A 23,033-nucleotide genomic window follows, 5' to 3' on the forward strand; every position below is an offset into this window, starting at 1 on the left:
AAGATAAAACAGAGATATTAAGTATGTTATTAGGCCAAATACATGGAATGTCCTAGGATAAGTCAAGAAACTGAATTCCATGAGATTTTTGATTGTGCACTAGATTAGATTTGTATGTGTGCTTCATTGTAAATATATCTACCACATTACTGCATTGATTAAAGTTTTTAGAAGTATATAACAGTGACTACAGTAGTTTGCAGTGCAACCTATATACTTAATCAATGATTTTTCCATCACCTTCAACTCTCCTTTTTCACTCCCTCTCACCCATAGTAACCACTAATAAACTTTAGTCTCTATGCTTTTATATTTTCTTGTCTTTTTTATATGACCTGAGGTCACAAAATATGTGTACTTTTTAATTTAATTTTATACTGGTTTATTTACAACGTTCAAATACATTGTTTTTCACACCAGATCTTTCCTCTTTCACCACCACAACTCATCAAATTGTGTGACTCTGTGATTAGCCTGCCTACCCCCTGCCCATCCTCACACCTCTGCTTCCACCCTCCCCCATTTGGATCCTCATACTCATTCTATAATAATGGTTTTATACAGTATTTGTACTTACAGAACTGAGTTAGTTCACTCAGCATAATGCTCTCCAGTCCCTTCCAAGCTAGGTACTAATTTACAAAATCATTGCTCCTGTGTGCTGTGTAGTATTCCATTGTGTGGATATACCATAATTTCTCAAACCATTCAATTGTGGTTAGACATTTGGGCTGTTTCCATGTTCTTGTAATAGTGAATGCTATGAACATTGGTATGCAGGCAAAGATATTACCAAGAAAGAAAACTATAGACCATCTCTCTCATGAAAATAGATGCAAAAATCCTAGACAATAGAATTAAAAAGCACATAAAAAAAATAATTCAAGGGAGCTCTGGTGGCCTAGTGGCAAGAAGCTGCACTGCAATCCCAGAGGTGCATGGTTCAAATCCAGATGCTCTGCTGAAGAAGGAGGGACAATCTCCTCCTGTACCAGTCAGATCTGATTTGATGGTACACGCACACACAAAAAAATTCACCATGACCAAGTGGGATTCATAACAGTTATGCAAGGATGGTTCAACAGAGGAAAAACAATCAGCGTAATTCACCATATTAACAAAGTAAATAATAAGAACCATATGATCTTATCAATTGATGCAGAAAAAAACATTTGACAAAATTCAATACCTCCTCTTGATAAAGACACTCAGCAAAATTGGACTAGAAGGGAATTTCTTCAACATAGTGAGAAGTATATATGTAAAACCAAGAGTCAAAATCATTCTCAGAAGAGAAAGCCTAAAAGCATTTTTCTTGTGAACAGGGACAAGACAAGGATGCCCACTGTCACCACTTCTATTCAATATTGTATTGGAATAATGAAAGTTTACAGAATACTCCTGGGCCTCCACAAGAAAATGACTGATAACACAATTACAAAATGGGCAAAAGACATAGGAAGAATTTTCACAGAGGAAGATATTTCAATGGCCAACAGACACATGAAGAAATGCTCAGAATTACTGACAATAAGAGAGATACAAATCAAAACCACAATGAAATACCTACCATCTTACTCCAGTAGCAGTGGCAAAATTGAATAGGACAGCAAGTAATAAATGTTGGATCAGATGTAGGGAGATAGGAACTCTGATACATGCTGGTGGGATTGTAAAATGGTACCACCTCTCTGGAAGGCAGTTTGGTGCTTCCTTAAAAAGCTGAACATAGAAATTCCATAGGACCCAGCTATTCCACTGCTTGGAATATACTCTGAGAAAATAAGAACTAAGGCACAGAGATTTGTACACCGATATGTGTCCCTTTGTGATGGACTTACAAGTTGAAATAACTGAATAACAAATTCAAGCCTTGACTTGCAATACTGAGAGATGCTATGAGCAAAATTCTGAATGATTCAGGCAGCATCAAAATAAGATGGAAGGAATACATAGAATCATTCTACAAAAAAAGAATTGATCTACCAAAAAAGAATTGGTTAACACTGAAAAATTTCAGTACGTACTATATGATCAAGAGCCAATGGTAATGAAGGAAGAAGTTCAAGCTACACTGAAGGCATTGGCAAAAATAAGTTTCCAGGATTCAATGGGATACCAATTGACATATTTCAACTAACAGCTGGAACCCTGAATGTGGTCATCATTCTATTCCAGATTTTGAGGACAGCTGCCTGGCTGACCAGCTGGAAGATATCTATATTTGTTCCCATTTCCCAGAAAGATGATTCAACCTAGGTGATTGAACAATATCATTAATATCACATGCTAGGAAAATATTGCTAGAGATCATAAAAAAATGGCTAAAATAGTAGACAGAGAATTGCCATAAGTTCAAGCTCGGTTTAGAAAGAGGTTGTGGTGTCAGAGATATCATTGCTGATGTCAGATGGATCCTGGTTAAAATCAGAGAACACCAGAAGAATGTCTATTTGCTCTTTCCTTTGGAGTAACTGATGGATTTGAAGCACCACAGAGGAACAGTCTTGGAGTAAACAGTGCAACTCTCTAAGGACTAGGCCAAAATCACATCTGTAGTATATTATGTTGTGTACCATCGAGTTGGAACTGACCCACAGCTGACCCTCCAAAAGACTTTCAGAGGCAGTTAATCTCACGGGAGGAGAAAGCACAACCTTCTTCCATGGTGTACCTTAGGATTGCAGTGCAACTTAGAAAATGTAGCTGGGCTATAAATCATTACATTCCTGCCCATGCTCACCAGAGGTCTTTCCAGATACTGAAGTCTATGCTGCTTTCGGAAACCATAATTTTCACTCCTAAAACCAGTTTCCATCAGGGGGCAACAATAACTACATAGAGGTAGAAGAACAGTGGAGACTGTGGATCAGTACCAAATTTATTGTTCTCTTCAAAAAAGGTAACTTCTAGTCTGAGAAGTTGCTGATTCCAAGCAGGGCTAAGCAAATGGTGGTTCTTCATATCGCTATGTGCTATAGCAACCAGGAGCAGACAGGTGGTGTGGCTGTTGCCAGCCAGCATTTCTAGTGGCTGGAGGACATGTAGACAGGACCAGTGCTTCCTAGGCTGGGGGAATGGTGCACATTGTTGGCCACGTATTTCAAGGGCTATTTAAGATGCAGATTGAGGTTTGATTCTGACAGGTCTTCAATGAGAAGTACTTGGAGGATCCCAGACAGGATCATTTGGTACATTCCAAAGGCCATTTCTCTTGAGTGAATTCTACCTCTCAGTGACTCAATGTGTGTCAGAATATAACTGTTCTCCATAAGGTTTTCAGAGTTGGTTTTTCAGAAGTAGATCTCCAGCATCCTTTCTCTGAGCTGCCTCTGAAGACAAGCTATCAATCTTTTGGCCAATAGCCCAGTGCTGAAATCATTTGCACCGTCCAAAGCTTTATATTTTTAGAGATAAAGGAGGGCATATTTACAGGTCAGCATGCAGTCAGGGGGGCTAATGCATAAAGAACGATAAACAGAGTGACAGAAAAGTCTGTGAAGGACCAGGAGCTTGATTTCATTGAGACTGTGAAGTTCATTCTAATGGTGATCTAAAAAACCCCACAAGAAGGTAGTGAAAAAAATGATATCATCTGAATTTTATTTTGGGCAAGTTCCACTGGCAACAACTCCATAAATGATATTCAAACTGAGTTTAGCAGCATCCCAAGGCCAGCTAGAGCTGGTGGTGGCAGGAGTGGGAAGGAGAGAAGCCAAGTCAGGAAACAGACCTGCTGTCTAGGGAGAAACAGCTGTGGAAAGAGGAGTGGTGGGTAAAAGGAGAAGTACAGCAGTCAAAGGGTTGCATAGTCCAAGAAAGCAACAAAGTCACTGGGGTGAGAAGGACAAAGAAGATGGCAAAGGTGACAAAACTTAATATTGGATTCCAACAGGGGTATGAAAGAAATAGAGGCATGAGGAATGAGTTCAAGGCTGGCAGAATAGGAAGAGTAGACAGAAAGAAACTGTCTACTCACAGTTCTGTTTATAGTTTTAAAATTCAAGAGGCCTAGGAAAGCCATTGGATTTATGAGCTTGGAATTCAGAGTAGAGTTTAAAGTAGAGGGTTTATTTTTTTTCAATTATTATTTTTTTTCTCTACTAGTTTATTTACAAGACAGATGAAGTTTCTTAAGAGTTTTCCTAAAGTAGAGGGTTTATTTTTAAAGGCATTAGTATATTGTTGTTGTTGTTATGTGCCATCGAGTTGCCTGGGACTCATAGTGATCCTACACACATTAACTCTGAAACCTGCCCTACCCTGAGCCAATCTCATTATCTCCAACAGACCTGATCCCATTTCCCCAGTCACTGAATCAATCCATCTCATCCTTATCTTCCTCTCCTGCACTGTTGCCTCCACCCTTCCAAGAATGATGTCCCTGGCTATGTGCCCAAAGCATTTGAGATGAAACTTCAAAATCCTTGCCTCCAAGAAGCAGCCTGGTTTCGCCCTCTCCAAGGCAGACCTGTTTATTCTCCTGGCAGTCCATTGTATGTTCAACACTCTGCTCCACAACTTGAGGGCATAGATCCTTCTATCATCCTTAGTTATTATTCAGCTCCCAGATGCATAGCAAGTAATTACGAAGACAATGACCTGGATCAGGTGCACCGTAGTCTTCAGACTGACATCATTGCTTTTCAGTACTCTAGAGAGGCCCCTGACAGCACACTTTTCCAATACAATTCATCTTTAGATTTTCTGACTGCTGGTAGCAAGAGTGTTGATTGTGGAACCAAGAAAGCTGAAGTTATCAACTCAGTCTCTTCTGTGTCTATCATGAAACAGCCAATTGGCCTAGTGGTGAGAATCTTCGTTTTCTTGATGTTGAGCTTCAATCCATATTAAAGACTATAGTCCCTGACTTTCTGCATCAAATGTCTCAGTTTCATCTAATGTCCTCTTCAGTTTCAGCAAGGTTGTGTCATCTGCATAACATAGGATGGTGAGGCGTCTTCCTCCAATCCTGATGCCATATAGGAATCTCGTAAAATCCAGCCTCCTGAATAATCTGTTCTACATCTAGATTGAAAAGGTATAGAAATAGGATGTTTCTCTTCCCTGACATACACCTTTCCTGATCCTGATCATGCAGTGTTTTGCATATTTATCACCATATTTATATAAATAATTGAGATTACCCAGGAAAACTACATGGAGAAGAGCTGAGAACTGAGCCTCTAGAAAATATTCATCTGAGTTTAAGAAAAAAGAAGAATCTAGCCAAGAAAATGAAAAAGGGACAAACTTAAGGTAAAACAAAAATTAAGAAATACTGAAAAATAATTGATGCCTTTGAGTTATGGAGCTGGCAAAGAACAGTGAGTGCACAGTTTGTCTCACTTGCTTTGGATGTTATCAGAAGGAACCAGTTTCTGGAAAAAGACAACATACCTCATAAAGTGGAAGGCCAAGAGAAAAAATATCCCTCAATAAGGGGACTGATTACGAGAATGGGCTCAAACATGGTAATAATTGTAAGGATGACAAAGGACTGAACAGTATCTTTCTGTTGAACATAATGTTATTGTGAATTAGATCTCATTCAAAGATGTCTAACAACAACAACAAAACAGTGGGGTAAGACACTCTAGAGGACATAAGTTCAAGTAGCAAAGCAAAGCAAAGCAATTGTCTCATGAGGGAGAGAGTGAGAGAGCCTGTGAAATCTGTTAAGAATAGTGGAAGGTGTGCATTGATACTGAGCTAGTGGATTTCACCTGTGAAGACTACTGGTGACAATAACAAAAGTCTATTCAGTGGGTAAACAAAAGCCTGACTGAAGTGAGCTGACTAGATGGAAAGGGTGGAAGTGGAGACAAAGAGTATAAATATATTGTCAAAAAGCTTTGTTAGAAAGGGATAGGAAAGTCTCTGCAATGAGAGTGGAATGTGGGACAAGAAAGTGCTTTTTGTCTTCAATATTAGAAATATTTCAGTATGTTCACATGTTGAGAAGAACAATCCAGTAGAAAGGAAGAAAGTGAAGGCACAAGAACAGAAAAAAATGACTGCTAGAACGAAATCCTTTAGAAGATGGTAAGAGGGTTTGCAGAAAGCAAAGAGGACTTGAAGCATTTGCTACAGATCAAAGACTTCAACTTTCAATGTGGATTGCATCCCAACATCATAAAAAAAATATCCTCACCATTGGCCCACTAGATAACATTATGATCAGCACAATAACGTTGGTGTTGTTATGTGCTGTAGAGTTGACTACAACCCATAGCAACCCTATGAACAATGGCTCTGAACCTTGACCTTTTTTGAGCCAACCTGTCTCTGACACACCTGACCCCACTACTACAGTCACTGCATCAATCCATCTCATCCAGGGTCTCTCTCTTTTGCATTGACCCTCTAACCTTCCAAGCATGATGTCCTTCTCCAACGACTGGTCCCTCCTGGCAACAAGCCCAAAGTATGTGAGATGGAGTTTTAAAATCTTTGCCTCCATGGAGCAAACTGGTTTTACCCTCTCCAGGATAGATCTATTTGTTCTCTTGGCAGTTTATGTATATATGTTCACTACTCTTCTCCAGCACCACAACTCAAAGGTATCTACTCTTCTGTCATCTTTAGTCATTTTCCAGTTCTCAGTTGCATTGTTGTTGTTGTCAGTTGCATAGCAAGTAATTAAAAAGACTATGGCCTGGATCAGGCACCTCTTAGTCTCTTGAAAGACTTTGTTGCTCTTTTGCATTCTGGAGAGATCCTTGACAGCATATTTTCCCAGTGCAACTCATCTTTTGATTTCCTGACTACTAGTGCCAGGGCTGTTAATTGTGGAGCCAAGAAAAATGAAATAGTTAACAACCTCAATCCTTTCTCTATCTATCATGATACTGCCTGTTGATCTGATGTTAAGAAACTTTGTTTTCTTGACATTGAACTTCAATCCATATTGAAACTACAGTCCTTGACATTCTGCAGCAAATGCTTCAAGTCCCCCTCAGTTCCAGTGAGCAAAATTGTGTCATTTGCATAACACAGGTTTTTGATGAGTCTTCCTCCAATCCTGATGCCAGCCACACTTTTTCTGAATAAAGTCCATCTTCCCGAATGATCTGTATATAGAATGAAAAGGTATGGAGACAGAGTACATCCCTGACACATTTCTTTCTTGATTTTGAATCTTGTAGTGTTGTTCCCTTGCTCTGTTTAGGCAACAACTTCTTGGTCAAGTGACAGGTTTCACATGAGCACAATCAGGTGTTCTGGCATTCCCATTCTTCTCAGTGTTAGCCACAATTTGTTTTGACCCATATTGCCAAATGCCTTTGCATTGTAGATAAAACCCAAATAGATATCCTTCTGATAATCTCTTCTTTCAACCATGATTCATCTGACATTAGCAATGATAAGCCTCTTCTAGTCTTGTATTTCTGGCAGTTCTCTGTTAATGTACTGTTCTAGATATTTTTAATTTTTTTCATTATCCTCAGCAAGATTTTACTTGCATGTGACATTAGTGATGTTGCTGCTTTGTACTGTAGAATCAGAACCTACCCACAGCTGACCCTCCAGCAGTTTTTCAGAGGCAATTAATTGCATGGGAGGAGACTGCCCATCCTTCTCCTGTGCAGCAGCTGGTGTCCTTGAACTGTGTGCCTTTGGGATTCCAGCACAACTTCTTGTCAGTAGGCCACCAAAATTCCCTTTTTTATAATCTCCACCTTTGGTAGAATCACCTTTTTTTGGGAAAGGGAATAAATATGGATTCCTTTCAGTCATTGGACAGGTAGCTGTCCTCTAGATTTCTGACACTATTATGATAGATGGAGAAGAGACTGAAGTTGGCAATAATTTAATTTTACTTGGATCCACAGTCAATATCAATAGTAGCATCTGTCAAAAGCTAAAGAGCAAGGGTATCAATTTAAAGACTAAGGTGTGCCTGATCCAAGCCTGGCCTTTTAAATTACTTCTATGCAAATGAAAGTTTGACAATGAGTAAGGATGATAGATTGAAATCGTCAACGATTTTTATCTTACTTGGATCCACAATCAACAGTTATAATACCAGCATTCAGGAGAACAGGAGAGTATAACACTGTGTATTTATTGAGAATCATCAGGAAGGTAAACAAAGGAAAATCACAAGGGAGTAGAAAACAAAACCAAAGGATCATGAGGAAGTCCTTTGCAAATAAGATGGAGTTCTTCTCTATTGTTTACCTTTTGCTCATCTCAGGAGGGAGGGATTAAGGTAATACAAACTAAGAAACTCTTAGTGCCTCAAGGTGAACTCCAGCTTGTATTACACCTCCCTCATATTCTGATACAGCATTTGGTTTATTATTAATATTAAATTTGGTATTCGGCTTCCCACAATTTAGCCTATAAAAAGCTTAAAAAAAAATCCCTAACTTTAACAAAAATCACCTTTGGTTATCAGTCCAATGTTTAATCCACTGCACCACTTGAACACCTCTGCAGGATGAAGTCAAACTTGAAATTCACTGCAAGTAAGTTCCAACTCATTGCAACTGTCTATTAAGGTTTATGATTCTGAAGCTTCCTCTGAAACTTTGGGCATGTTGCAAGGAGAGACCAGTCCTTGGAAAGGGACATCATGCTTGGAAGGGTGAAGGAAGGGAGAAAGAGAGGGAGACCGTCGATGAGATGGATTGGTACAGTTACTGGGGAATGGGGGTAGGTATGTCAGACAGTAAGATTGGCATAGGATAGAGCAGGTTTCAGGGCTGTTGTACAGAGGGTCGTTATGAGTTGCAAGCAACTCGATGGCACATAACAATAACAACACCATATGTTAACAGAAAAAAATGCTCATCTTTATTTGTAGAGCCATTGGTAGATTCCAATATTCAGAGATGCATGGTCTCTTGATGGTAGCCCAATACAACAAGAACTATACATACCACCAGAGCTCTTGTTAAAACTGATTTTTTTGCTGTGTCACCCAGTTGGCTGGGATAAGCCTAAGGCTCAACTAAGGTGAACTCACTTTCACCTTTTTTGTTTTCATCACTGCTATAGTCCCAAGACCCACTGCAGCCTACCTAGTCTGTTCTGACTCTAGGGCTGCCAAGGCTGTAAGCTTTACTGAAGGAGATTGCCCTTCTTTCTCTCACAGAGCTACTGAAGGGAAGAATCTTTGTGATTTACAAGTTCTAGAAAATCCGCAGGAGCAGCAGCTATGATTAGGTTCTATTCCAGGGCACTGAGTTTAGTTCCAGAGGCTAAATAATGGTTGGTACATAGTAAACAAAACCCACTTCAAAGAGTTAGTCCCAGCTCCTCATTATCCTGCTGAAAAGGTGATGAATTAAAACTGTTGGCCTTTAGGTTAGTTGCACCAACACTTAATGCACTGAGTTGCCTTACTTGAAATGATGTTCTGTGAATTCCAGGCAAGCCTCACGGTCACTTGAAAGCATTTCTATTTTTGACTTATTAGTCAAAGACAGCCTCCGCCATTGTGCCCTGGAGACTTCCTTGCATGCTTGCTTCCGTCCTGAAGAAGGTAGTTTGCTTTCCGGCAGTTCCACCCAGTCCCACCAACCCTCCTCCTGAGACCATGTAAGGTATTCCTGAGGCTTTGGCACAGCCCCTGAGAACTCCCGGGCTCAGCCTGACGCTGGGCGTGCCCGACTGCGCAGGCGCAGGTGCCCGCGGGGACAGGCGCGGATAGGCGCAGACTCCAGCTCCGCCTAGTGTCAGCTGCTCGGGCGAAGCCACAGCTCGATAGAAGAGAGGCGCGGCTGAGCGCGTGCGCAGAGCAGACCTGAAGGCCTGGGCTCGCCGCCTGATTTAAGCGATTGGAAACAAGATGCAGGTGAGCAAACGGGGAGGTGGGGGTCAGGAGCCAGCGGCAGACGTTGAGTCTGAGCCAGCTGTGGACGGTCCCGACCGGGTCTACGGGACATGCCAGGGCAGGGGCGTGCGAATCTCGGCCGTGCGCAGGCGCAGTGCTAGAGGGCGGGCGTGGCCCTGCCAGACCTTTGGCTGGACCCCAAATCCTGCTGTGCGCTCCTCATTGCCAATCCCAGTATCTTTCCTCTTGGGCTTAACTGACAGAAATTACTTCTTGTACATCTGCCCCTTTTGATCAGCTAAGTAGGTGTATCATGGACCAGTTGTAGGGCTCCGGAAGCAGCTCAGAATACTTAAAAGATACAGAGAACTCCTGGAACTCGTGTTCCTCACCCTTCTTCCCCGACACCCCCGAATGATGGTCTTCTGTTTGGGGTGCACTCACTTTTCAGTTTGTTCCATTGTGGAACAAATTATCTTTGTAAATGCACTTCTCTCTTAAGTAGGTCTATGATAAAGGTAAACTAAATAGGTAAGTTGCTACATGCCATCCGGGTCAGATCCTATTCCTAATCCTGGTGATTATTTCTTGGTAGTTCTGAGGTCTACTTTGCGCCTCTTTTATGTCTTGTGAGATAAAAGGGAGCTCTGGCGGTGTACTTTGTAGTGGCACCTCTGTGGCAATTCGAATCCACCAGCAGTTCTGAAGCAGAAAGATAGGTGCACTCCTGTGTGAGTGATATTGGAAAACTGCAGGAAGGTAGTCTTTATGAGTTGAGATACAAACGACAGCAGTGAGAAATGTGTTACAGGACATATTCTAGGGAAGCTTCCTTTTCGTGAGTAAGGGCTGTGTTGCATTCCACATTTCTGTCTTGAACTGTGGAGTTTGCCAGATCATGAGGGATCATTACATAGTTTCCACGATATACCATGACATCCTTATTTGGGGGGAAGTCCCACTCAATTTATGATAGCAGTCCAGTGTTTAAACCCTACTACCTTAGTTGCTTCCAGGTGGTATAGCACTGGTCTGTCCATTTGCTCTACAGAGGTAACTTGTAGTGGCTGTGATGCTAAACACTGTGACACTGATGTGTCAAATGCGATAATGGTTTTCCATGGTGGACATTGTTTGGTGGAGCTCCCAGATTGAAACAAGTTCAGAAGCATGAGTGGCATCCACTTCCGAAATAGCTTGCCTCCTGAAACCCTATGAACCTGGAGAAAGGATGAAAGTTACACAAGTGCCAGGTCTTTTGCTCATAGGGTCACTATGAGTTGCCTACAACTTGGACGGTACTTAACAACAACAACTGCCTTGGTTCTATAAGCAGGAATGGCATTCGCTTCCTAAACAACATGCCTCTGCAAACTATATGAACTTTGAGAAACAACGATAGTTTCAAAAAGGCTTCAGGGTTTTTGTTCATAGGGTTGCTATGAGTCACTCAACTTGATGGCAGTCAACAAGAACAACAACAAACCCTGGTTCTATAATTGATAAATATCTGTTCAGTGAGTCAGTCCAGGTCATTCACTGAATACTCAGCAGAGGCTAGATCTGATGCCAGTCTGCAGTTGGAGTCATTTGTTGCTCCAAGATGAGCAGAGTGGGATGAGTGTACAGTGGAAGAGCATAAGAGTAGAATGAATGGTATAGACCATTTAACACCTCAGAAAATAAATAGGCCACAGAGTAATTTGGTCTGCGTTTCTCAATTCTCACGTAACCCCTTCCCCAGTATGGCACCCTCCACACTGGACTTTGCACTCATGGTGTTCTTGATTTTTCTGTTCTAGGACCCCAATGCAGATACCGAGTGGAATGACATCTTACGCAAAAAAGGCATCTTGCCCCCAAAGGAAAATTCAAAAGAATTGGAACAGGAAGAGGAGGAGCAGCGAGTCCTTCAGCAGTCAATTGGTGAGCACACTCACTTTATTCCATGTGTTTCAGGCTTAGGAAATGACTTTCTAAACCTCTACCTGTTGTAGTTAGAATGCTTTGAGCAAGAGTCAAGACTCAGCTGCTGTGGAGCTAGTCCATGGCCTCTGGCAGGCCACAGGATGTCCACAGCCTTTACCTTTCTGGACTGTCTAGTTTGGGGAACTTCAGAAAATCTTTCACTTTCATAATCCCTCGTTAGTGTCCAATGAGCAGACGAGAATCCTGAACTATCTCTACATCTGACTTCCTGGTTTGTGATTTACTATGCAGCCTGACATAGAAATGTTTTCAAAAGATTTTAGTGTTTGCATTCTCCTGACGTTATACTTTGCTATCTTTGTAGTTTGATTGATTGAATTGAAAATATAGCTAAATTTGAGGAAGCGTAAGATGTTTGCAGTAAAAAACCCCTGATGTTTGCAGTATGTCATATTTATAAGTTTTTCTCCTAGGTGAACCTCCAGTCTGAATTGGAGTCTGTTGAGGTGTGCTAGGTTCACCGTCCATGGGACAATGATTGGTGTTTATTTACATGAGTAACAGAGGAAGAAGCTGAGTGAGGAATAGGAGGAAGATATAGAGTTGGTGGCCTATAACCTCCATGAACAACTGCCTCTCAGAACCAGGTGGCACTTGTATTCCACTAGTGAACACTTTGATCAAAGAGTTTGTTGAAGAATCCTGACCACATGGGGACAGGGAAGAACAAAATTTTAATTCATTATGGATTTTAACCTTTCTGGAACCATAGAGGATGTATGAGTCCCTGGAACTGTTGTCCTTAGATTATCTTTAAACTTTAAGTAAAAAAATATCTCCTTAAGTCATCTTAAAATCAAGCAGCAAGCTTAACTAGTAAGAATGGTCAGACTTTCTTGCATTACTTTTTAATAACTGTGTATTTGGAACCACTTTCACAATAGCAACTTGAAAGACTAGGTAGGTTTCTAAGAGGGAAGTACATTTGTGTTTTTAAATGCGGAACAACTCAGAAGAGAAGAGTGAACAGAATTATATACTATACTAAGTGGTCTAAGTAGAGACTGTTGAATTGCTATGTTTTGTAAGAAAAATAAAATTCAGGGAGAGAATGAAATGACAGGAGAAAATTCCTAATTCTACGGAAGCAGACTAGAGATGGGGCCCAGGGATGTGCCTTTTAAACAAGAGATTCAGACGTTTTCAAATGTGTGACAGGGTTTTGGATGGGTTGATCACAAGGACTAATGCTTTTACTACCTGTTCATAACTGACTTAGAAAAGGATATATTGCAATGACTTAGCGACTTAGCCATCAACTATTTAGTGAATCCCATCTAGGTGCTGTTAATAAGGGTTTCTGGTGATGCAGTAGTTGAAGCACTCATCTGCTAACCAAAGAGTTGGTGGTTCAAACACAATAGTAATTTTCACGAAATAAGCTTTGATGATCTATTCTTGGAGAGATCATAACCCAGGAACCCTATGGGATGCTTCCATTCTGTTCTGTAAGGTTGCTGTAAATTTGAATCTTACCGGGTGACACACAACAGATACCAGGTATTCGAGACAGTGGGATTTAGCTATGCACAACCACACAAAATTTCCTTTCTTCATGCAACATATATTCTAGTAAGGGGACAGACAATAAACATAATAAGTAAGTACAATATGGGGAAATAAAACAGGAAAGGGGGTGGAAATGGTTGGTGGAGCAGTGGATACTGTTCAGGTGGGCCATTCAGCCACTTTGGATAGCCAGCCACCCTTTTCTAACACCACAATTCAAATGTGTCGACTCTTCTCCTGTCATCCTTACTTATTATCCTGCTCTCTGATGCATCTCAGGTTATTGGAAGGACTGGCTTGAATCAGCTGCATCTTGGTCTTTAAACTGACACCAATGTGCTCTAGGACTTTGGAGAGATACCTGTCAGCAGACTTTCCCAGTAATAGAAGTCTCCTAATCTCCTGGCTGCTGGTATGAAGGATGTTGACTGTGGATCCAAGCAAGATGAAATCGTTGACAATTGCAGCCTTTCCCCCATCTATCATGATGTTGCCCACTGGTCCAGGGGTGAAGATTTTTGTTTTCTTGAGGTTGAGATGAAAGCCATATTCAAGACTGCAGTCTTTGGTCCTTTGGAACAAGCATGTCAGGTCCTCCTTACATACAGCAAGTGAGGTAATGACCTGCAGCACGTGAAATGGACATTTGAGTATGTCTTAAGATGATGGCGTGTGTTAGGAGTCACACTGCTAACCAAAAGGTCAGTGGTTTGATTCCATCAACTGTTTTATCGATCAAGATGGGCCCTTTCTTCCCCAAAAGAGTTACAGCTTTGGAAACACAGTGGAGAGTCACTTTGAGTTGGAATCTACTCAGCAGCAGCAGACTTGATTTTGGTTTGATGGAAGTGGAGTGAGCTATAGTAAATGGAAAGCAGAGTTGGCATGTTTAAGAATCGTTAGTAGGCTGGTGTGACTGGGTGAGTGGTGGCAAGTGTGTTCTTAGAGGCAGCTAGGAGTGAAATCATTCAGTGCCTTGTAGCTTTTAGTAAAGACTTTGGCCTTAAAGTTTCAACAAAGGGGTGATGTACCTCCATTTTGAAAGCATTGTTCTGTTACTGCTTTGCTGAGCAGACCCTGGAGAGGGGGTGTTAAGGCAGGAAGCAGGGAGACCCTTCTGGGAACTTAGGTGAAAATGAACAAGTGTGAGACAACAATGGCTTGAACAGGAGTGGTAGAAGTAGTAAGAAGTCATCAGCTCTGCCTGTATTTTGGATGTAGTGCTAACAGGATTGCTGATGGATCTTGTGGGAACTATGAGGGAGAGATGAGTCACGATGACTGCCAGGCTTTTCACTTGAACACTGGAGGAATGGAGTCTCCAGATGAGATGCGGGACCTAAGAGACAGGTAGGCTTGGAGGGAACAGGAAGTCGCTTTGGGCCATCTTAAGTTTGAGATAACTTATTAAACAAATGGAAATGTTAGGTGGGAAGAAGAGTCTTTTTTTCCTTTGAATTAGAGAAAACTCAGTGGAGGCATACATATGGGAGTTGTCAGAATATTGGTAATGTTCAAAGCAGTGAGAGTAGACATGATCACCAAGGGAATGGATATAGATAAAGAGAACAAGGAATCCCCAGGTATGAGCCCAGGGAAACTCCAGTCAGGGAAGGCTCTCAGGGAGGGCCAGCCATGAAGATCTAGTTGGAGAGGGGTGCCTAGGAAAGCAGAGGAGGAAAAGTGTTCAGGAAGGAGCAGTGATGGATTGGATCCAAAGCTGCTTATTGGTCAAAAAGGGCAAGTGCTGAGACTTTTTGGAGCAAATAATTCATGAACCTGGACTTTAGCATCAGGAATGTGGCATCAGGATCAGAGGAAGACTCCTTAACCTGCATTGTTATTGTACTGTGATGACACAACTTTGCTTGTTAAAAATGGCAAGGACTTGGAATACTTGCTGCAGAAGATCAGGGACTACAGTCTTTGGTGTGGATTATATCTTAATATCCAGAAAACAAAGGTTCTCACCACTGGGCCATTAGGCAGCATCATTATAGATGGTGAAATGATAAAAGTTGTCAGTGATTTTGTCTTGCTTGGATCAACAGTCACCACTCTACTCTCAGAAGTCAGAAGGGCAGGATAAGTATTGCATTGGGCAAGTCGGCAAGTCCGCTGTCAGACACGTGACCTCAGTTTGAAGACTAAGGTGCACCAGATTCAGGCCATGGTCTTTTCAGTCACTTCGCATGCATCTGAGAGCTGGACAGTGGATAAGTATGACAAAAGTAGTCATCCTTTGAACTGTGGTGTTGGAGAACAGTCCTGAACATGCTATGGGCCAAAAAGAATAAACAAGTGTGTCTTGGAGAAGGTGCAGCCAGAGTGTTCCTTGGAGAAAAAGATGGTGAAGCTTGTCTCCCATACTTTGGACATGTTGATAGCAAAAGCTGTTCCTTTGGACAGGGCCATCATGCTTGGGAAAATGAGGGTCAGAGAAAGAAAAGAAGACATAATGGATTGACATAATGACTGCAGCAGTGGGCTCAAATGTGTCAGATGATGAGAATGGCACAGGATAGGACAGGGTTCAAGTCTCTTTATCATTGGGACACTGTGAGTCGTACTCGACCTAACAACATCAAGAAAACAAAAATCCTTACTGCCAGGCCAATAGGAACCATCATGCCTCTCTCTGTCTTATTTCCGCAATAACCTTTGTCACTTGTTTTGCAAAATTTAAAAAAGAAAAAAAATCAGAAATATGTTGCATTAGGGAAACTAGCTACTGAGGACCTTGCCACTGTGCTGAAGAGCAGTGATGTCTATTTGAAGACTCAAGTGCACCTGATCCAAGCCTTGATATTTTCAGTTGCTTCCTATGCATCTGGAAGTTGGACAGTAAATAGGGAAAGTCAAAGAAGAATTGCCGCCTTTGTATTGTAATGTAAAATCTGACTATCCCATGGACTGTCAACAAAAGAGACAAATCTGTCTTAGATTAAGTGAAGCCAGGCTGCTCGTTAGAGGCAAGGATGGCTAACCTTCATCTCTTGTATTTTGGGCATGTTTTCAGGAGGAGCCAACCCTGGGGAAAAATAAGCTGGGAGAGGTAGGGGTCAGAGAAAGAAAGGAAGACCTTGGGTGAGATGGGCTGACACAGTGACTGTGACAGTAGTCTGAAGCACATCAGAGATCATGAGCATGGAGCAAGATAGGGCAACGTTTGGTTCTGTTGTTCATACACTTGCTATAAGTCGTGGTTGACTTGATGGCATCTAACAACAGTCCCTCATAAGAAAAGGCCATACGGTGATATGATTATCACTTTTAACTCTAGGGTAAAGGTTTGTTCCCAGAGGACACTGGCTGGTTTCCTGTCTCTTTGGATGAGATGAGAGCTGTTAATAAACTCTGTCCATGACAAAGTTCTTATTTATGTCCTTGGTATCACCTGGAAGACAGCTACATCCACAGATGTCAGCATAGATACATCTTTTAAAAACACCCTTAATTTTTCATTTACTAGTGCAAATCCTTAAACACTCTTTATTTTGGTGGCTCGATGGTCGTTTGATATTGTATACGTTTCTTTAGAAGAAAAGTGAAGCAAAAAAAGCACAGTATGTATTTATTTGTCTCTTAAATGTTTTGCTTCTTGATCACATAACTCCTTTTTAGTGAAAACATATGAAGAGATGACTTTGGAAGAGCTGGAGGAGAATGAAGATGAATTTAATGAGGAGGATGAACGTGCTATCGAAATGTACAGGTTCGTGCTGCCCAGAGGGATTTTTTGGGGTCTTGCTTGGTAATAAAATGTTTGTACTTTGGAAAATTAATTTATGGCTAAAATAGCATTTGGAAATGACAGAGCTCTGTTAACTTATTGGTAAGAAGCTGCTCTGCCAACCCCAAAGCATATGATGTGAATCCACCAGCCACTCTGAGGGAGGAAGATGGCCAGTCTCCTGTGCAGTGTCCTACAGCTGAAAACCTGCTGGTGAGTCAGCTGTTGTGTTGAGTCTGAGCTGTGATGGCACGTAGCGACAGCAATAGCAGCATCATAAAATAAGAGAGCTCTGATAGCCTAATCAGAAAGAAGTTGTGCTTCCAACTCAAAGGTGGCCACTTTGAATTCACCAGAACTACGTTGCCAACTAAAGGCATATGCTTTGAATCCGCTAGTAACTGCAGGAGAAGGATGGATAGTCTGCTCCTGTGTGGTTTATGCCTCTGAAGACTTAATAAGCTCAGCTGTGAGTCGATTCTTACTCTACAATCCATAATAACCACCTCTGAAGAAAGATAGGCAGTCTCCTCCCATGCAATTTACAGCCTCTGAAAACGTGCTGGAGCTTCAAGTATCAGTTGGTTCCTATTTGACAGCAGTGAGTTGAGTTGCTGATAATTAAATAATGTTGCAGATTTCCATAAACTTGTCTAGGGTTTGCCTTGGAGCACATATATAAATGTGGGCCTTTACAAAAGTTAGTGTGGAAAGAGTACATTTATGTGTGCACTCAGGAATGCATGTGTGTAAGACACTTTTCTCCTTTTGTTCAGGCAGCAGAGACTGGCAGAATGGAAAGCAACTAAACTCAAGAATAAATTTGGAGAAGTTTTGGAAATCTCAGGAAAAGATTATGTTCAAGAGGTTACCCAAGCTGGCAAGGGTTTGTGGGTAATCTTGCACCTTTACAAGCAAGGGTGAGCTCTTCTTACATACTATCTTTATATCTTTAAAAATGTTCATTTGCATTGATGTCTTGAACACTGTTTATTTATTTATTTGTGTTATTTCCATGTTATTGTGTTATTGTTCATTTGCATTGTTGTCTTGAACACTTTGTATTTAGTCCGTATTGCCGCTCATTTTGTTAGTGTTATTGAATGTTTTTGTTAACTCACAAACCTCAGTGCCTAGTTTTCATGCTATTGCTTTCAGATTACTGTTTCGTGAGTTATTTTCATAATGTTAAAATGTAGTAACAAGATGTACTATTTGTTGACAAGGAATTCCTAAGTTACTTTACTTGAGAGAGTGTAGCATTTCAAAATTCTGAGTTGTTCCACATTCTTGGAGGCCTTTGTACTGATTTGTACAATTGTTTCTCATCTACCTGCTCTTTTTCTTTCTTATACTAGAGACCTCATCGGTGGACTAGGATTTTTGGGAAAACAGGACGTGCTTTCTGATCCATTTTTCACAATCTAAATCTCAGATGTTATCTTATTCACTCTTGCAGGCACTGTAATGATCTTTTATGTTTAAGCTGTTTTTTCTATCTTATTAATGGACCCACTTAAACTGGATTTGTATTTTGAGTTCTTCATCTTTCCTGAGGATGGGAAGTCTGCATTTTACTGACCGTGCAAAGGCATTTGACTGTGTGGATCATAACAAATTGATAATTATATGAATCCCAGACACTTAATTGCACTTATACAAAACCTACACCTAGACCAAGAGGCTGTTTTCGGAATAGAGCAAGAGACCATAGCATGGTTTAAAATCAAGAAAGGTATGCGTCAAGACTGTATCCTATCTCCATACCTGTTCAATCTATATACGAAGTCTTCCAAGAAGCCAGACTTGATGAAAAAGAATATGGCATCAGGAACAGAGGAAGACTCTCTCACAGCCTGCGTTATGCAGATGACACAATCTTGCTTGCTAAAAGTGAGGAGGACTTGAAGCACTTACCAGAAGATCAAAGACCAGAGCTGTCAGTATGTATGAATTACATCTCAACATCAAGAAAAAAGTCCTCACTAGTGGACTGATAGTCATGATAAATGGAGAAAAGATTGAAGTTGTCAACAGTGGCATCTAAAAATCAACATCTTTCGTACCAGCAGTCGAGAAATCAAAAGATTGCACGTTGAGGAAAAGCTACTGTCAGGGATCTCTCCAGAGTACTAAAAAGCAGTGATGTCAGCCTACTCCAAGCCATGTTCTTCTCAGTTGCTTGATATGCATTTGAAAGTCGGACAGTGATTAAGGATAACGGAAGACTTAATACCTTTGAATTGTGGTTCTGGAGAAGAGTACTGAATATGTCATGGACTTCCAAGAGAACAAATAGGTCTGTATTGGAGAAAATGAAAGCAGGGTTCTCTTTGGAGGCAAGTATGGCAAAACTTTGTCTCAGAGACTTTGCAGATATTGGTAGGAGGGGCCAGTCTTTGAAAAAGGGTATCATGCTTAGAAAGGTTGGAAGGTCTCCGAAAAAGAGGAAGACTCACAAGAGGATGGATTGACACAGTGTCTATATCAACAGGCTCAAATCAAGGGTTCCAGAGATGGTCAGGATGGCACAGCGAGTGCAGATCCTTTGTTCATAGGGTCTCGATTAATTGATGGCCCCCAAAACAACACATTTGATGTTGACCAGAATAGCAGACAGGAACTTCGGAAACTCTCAGGAAGCTTTATATAGGGTAGAAGGGTAATTGAGTTTTGTTCTGTATATACAGAATCAAGAGCATTGTCTTTTTTCTTTTTTCTCTTTTATAGGATTCCCCTCTGTGCTCTGATCAATCGGCACTTCACTGAACTTGCAAGGAAATTTTCTGATGTTAAATTCATCAAAGCTATTTCAACAACCTGCATACCCAATTACCCTGACAGGAATCTGCCCACAGTGTTTGTTTATCTTGAAGGTGATATCAAGGCTCAATTTATTGGTCCTCTAGTGTTTGGTGGCATGAACTTGACGAGAGATGGTAAGGGGTTCTGAGATATGGGCAAGGGCACATTAGAGATCACAGGGGATATTTCTATTGAATAGAATACCCACTTCCTTTAGTAGTCGTAGGGGAGCTCTGGTGGCTGAGTGGTAAGAAGTTGCATTGCCAACCCAAAGGTTTGCAGTTCAAATCCAGTAGCTTCTCTGTGGGAGAAAGATAGGCACTCACCTCCTGGGCAACTTTTCACCTCTGAAAACTCATTGAAGGGTCAGCTGTGAGTGAGTTGTGACTCGCCTGTACTCAGCAACAACAGTTAGTGGTAAGCTGTTGCGTTGTTAATCCAGATGCACGAGGTTCGAATCCACCAGCTCCTCCATAGGATAAAGATAGCCTTTACTCCTGTGTGATTTATGGACTCTGGAAAACCACTGGAGGGTCAGCTAATGGGTCGGTTCCAGCTTAATGGTACATAATAATAACATAACATATGTATAAGAATAAATTTTGAGTCAGTAACCAGAAATCTTCAGAATTGTAAGAAATTGGGACTTTGTAATATTGAACCATAATACGTAGAGCTGAAAACTAGTATATTTTTTATCTCTATAAACCCACCATGCGTTAGGTATCTGTGCATTTCTAGAGTTCTGTGACTCTTTAACAGGAGCAAACTGTTCATTTTTTTTCTCTTGGAGTGGCTGGTGGATTTTAACTGCCAACCTTTTGGTTAGGGATCCTACACTTAACCCATTATGTTACCAGGGTTTCTTCTTTCATTTCTACAGAACACTTCACATTAATAGCGTTTTAGTAAAGTTAGTTGTCAGATTTTTATTGAAGTTCCTGATTAGCAGAGCATCACATCACTGCGTTGATTCTCCTTTAAACTGGACATAGTGGGTTCCTGAGCTGCCAGCCAAAAGACCTGAGGTGTGAATCCACCAGCTGTTTCCCAGGAGAAAAAGGTGGTTGGCTGCTCATTAAAATTTACAGGAAACCTAATAGAGGCTCGCTGTGCATTAGAATTGACTTGAGGGGTGTTGGGGGGGGTTGTTGTTTAACCATAATCCAGGCTGTTTAGAATCTCTTGGCTAGTTCTTTCCTTCTGCCTCTGCCTGAGCTCTTATACGCAGTAGAAAAACCCAGCAGTTGATTTTGCTTCACAAACATTGCACACTCATGTGGAATTACACTGAATATGAGATAGAAATACAGTCTTTAGTTACTGTTTTTGTACTTTATTAAGTACAAGTTAGGTGCTTTATGGTTGTTACATGTTTGGTTCAATCGTTTCTAGAGTGTCACATTTGATTTTTTATTGTATTAGAGCTATTGGGTGTGAGGCATAAACATTTCCACTTACTAACTAAAATACTTAGATTGCCAGCAAGTCTGTTAAAATTATTTCCTTGAGTTATTTCATGCTAGTTGCTTTATTGGGTCATTCCGAGCTGAGAAACAGGTTTTTAGCCTTTGCTTTTTTTTTTTTTTTAAAAAATCTCCAGTTTCTAATTTCTATAATTTTTCATTTGATCTTATCCTCCAGAAGAGTGTGTGAAAGTATTTTGCACCACCCTTTATTAAACATTTGATTCCCTTCCCCCTTCTTTTCCAGGAATCTTAACATTATGGCACTAAGATTATCATCACATTTTGGTATTAGTTTTCACAAAAAAATGTAACTTGGTGAAATTAAATGTGCTAGGGACCCCATCCAGGACTGTTACTTAGTTCATTTTCTCTTTTTTATCACATAGAGTTGGAGTGGAAATTGTCTGAGTCTGGAGCAATCAAGACAGATCTGGAAGAAAACCCCAGGAAACCTGTAGACGACATGTTACTGTCAACAGTACGAAGTTCAGTCCCCACAAGGGGGGACAGTGATTCTGAGGACGACTGAGGCGCCGATGGTGATAACTTGTTGAACTTTATGTCACGAATCTTGTGGAGTTTTTAAAAAGGAAAAGCAGAACTAAATCCTTTTGTTTTTAGCCTTTTATATAAATTATGTTTAAAATCTTGTACATTTTAGACGTAATCATTACTGGGAACCTTTTAAAGTTTTTTGGAACTCTTTTTATATTAAAGACATTTTTCCTTTTTAAAAAAGGGGGGAAATGAAAACCAGCTACTAGTGTGGTAAATGTCTATTTTCCTCACTTAAGTTTTTAAGTAAGCCATAAAACGATCTGTTCATCACCTATTGGTATATGTATTTTATTAAAGGTAATACGGAATATTTAAAAATATTAATAAATCTACCCCAAAAATGATTAATTAAACTTTATGATTATATTGTTATTTTCTTTCATAAAGGTAGTGAGAACATTGTTAACCCAAATTAAACGTAGGGATTACTGCTAGGTAAAACAATATTTATTCTATTTAGAACAAAGGTAATAATTTTTATAAGGCATCACCTTATCAAAACATCAACTAGAATTTTGAATTCTGTGATCTTTCTTTGAGTTCTGGTTTTTTCCCCCCTACTTATTTAAAATAATTATTGCTTCAGTCTCTTAACATTTTAGCTAGTCTTGAGTATTCAAAAAGGCCAAGGTCACAGGAAAATATTTTTTGAAATAAGTTGGATATAAATTCATATATTGTTAATGTGTTATCAGTCGCTTTTAATTCATAGTGACCCTATGCACATTAGCTTTGAATCCTGTCCTGTCCCGAGCCTATCTCACTGTCTCTGGCACACCAACCCCCATTACCCCAGTTATTGTTTCTGTCCATCTCTTCCAGGGTCTTCCCCTCTAGTGATGTACTTCCACCCTTCCAAGCATGATGTCCTCCTCCATGGACTGGTCCCGCCTAGCAAATGCCCAAAGTATGTCAGAGGGAGTTTAAAAATCCTTGCCTCCATGGAGCAGTCTGGTTTCACCTTCTCTAGGGATGACCTGTTTGTTCTCTCTCTTTTTCCTCCCTTTTTTATTATTGATATTTTAATGAACGTTCACAGAAAACTTGGATTTCCATTTATTCATTGTTGCACATTTTCTTTCTGCCCCCATCCCTGTTCACTTTTCTCTTTAAAGAATTTTTTTTCATTATTGCACAATTTCCTCCCTCCCCCATGCCCTCCAGTCCACTTTACTATGCATCTCTT

General features: G+C 40.6%; 1 protein-coding gene across 1 annotated transcript; it reads left to right on the forward strand.

Moving 5' to 3' along the window:
• Nucleotides 1-9,795: 9,795 nt before the first annotated feature.
• Nucleotides 9,796-21,818, forward strand: PDCL3 (phosducin-like 3). The gene is made up of 6 exons (XM_006887797.1): nt 9,796-9,805; nt 11,587-11,710; nt 16,907-16,997; nt 17,792-17,935; nt 19,746-19,954; nt 21,676-21,818. The coding sequence occupies exons 1-6, from the start codon at nt 9,800-9,802 to the stop codon at nt 21,816-21,818; spliced, it is 717 nt and encodes a 238-aa protein (XP_006887859.1). The 5' UTR covers nt 9,796-9,799.
• Nucleotides 21,819-23,033: the final 1,215 nt, after the last annotated feature.

Source organism: Elephantulus edwardii, unplaced genomic scaffold (genome assembly GCF_000299155.1).
Source record: "Elephantulus edwardii isolate Elephantulus edwardi_28Jun2011 unplaced genomic scaffold, EleEdw1.0 scaffold00062, whole genome shotgun sequence".
In the NCBI taxonomy this organism is placed as follows: Eukaryota; Metazoa; Chordata; class Mammalia; order Macroscelidea; family Macroscelididae; genus Elephantulus; species Elephantulus edwardii.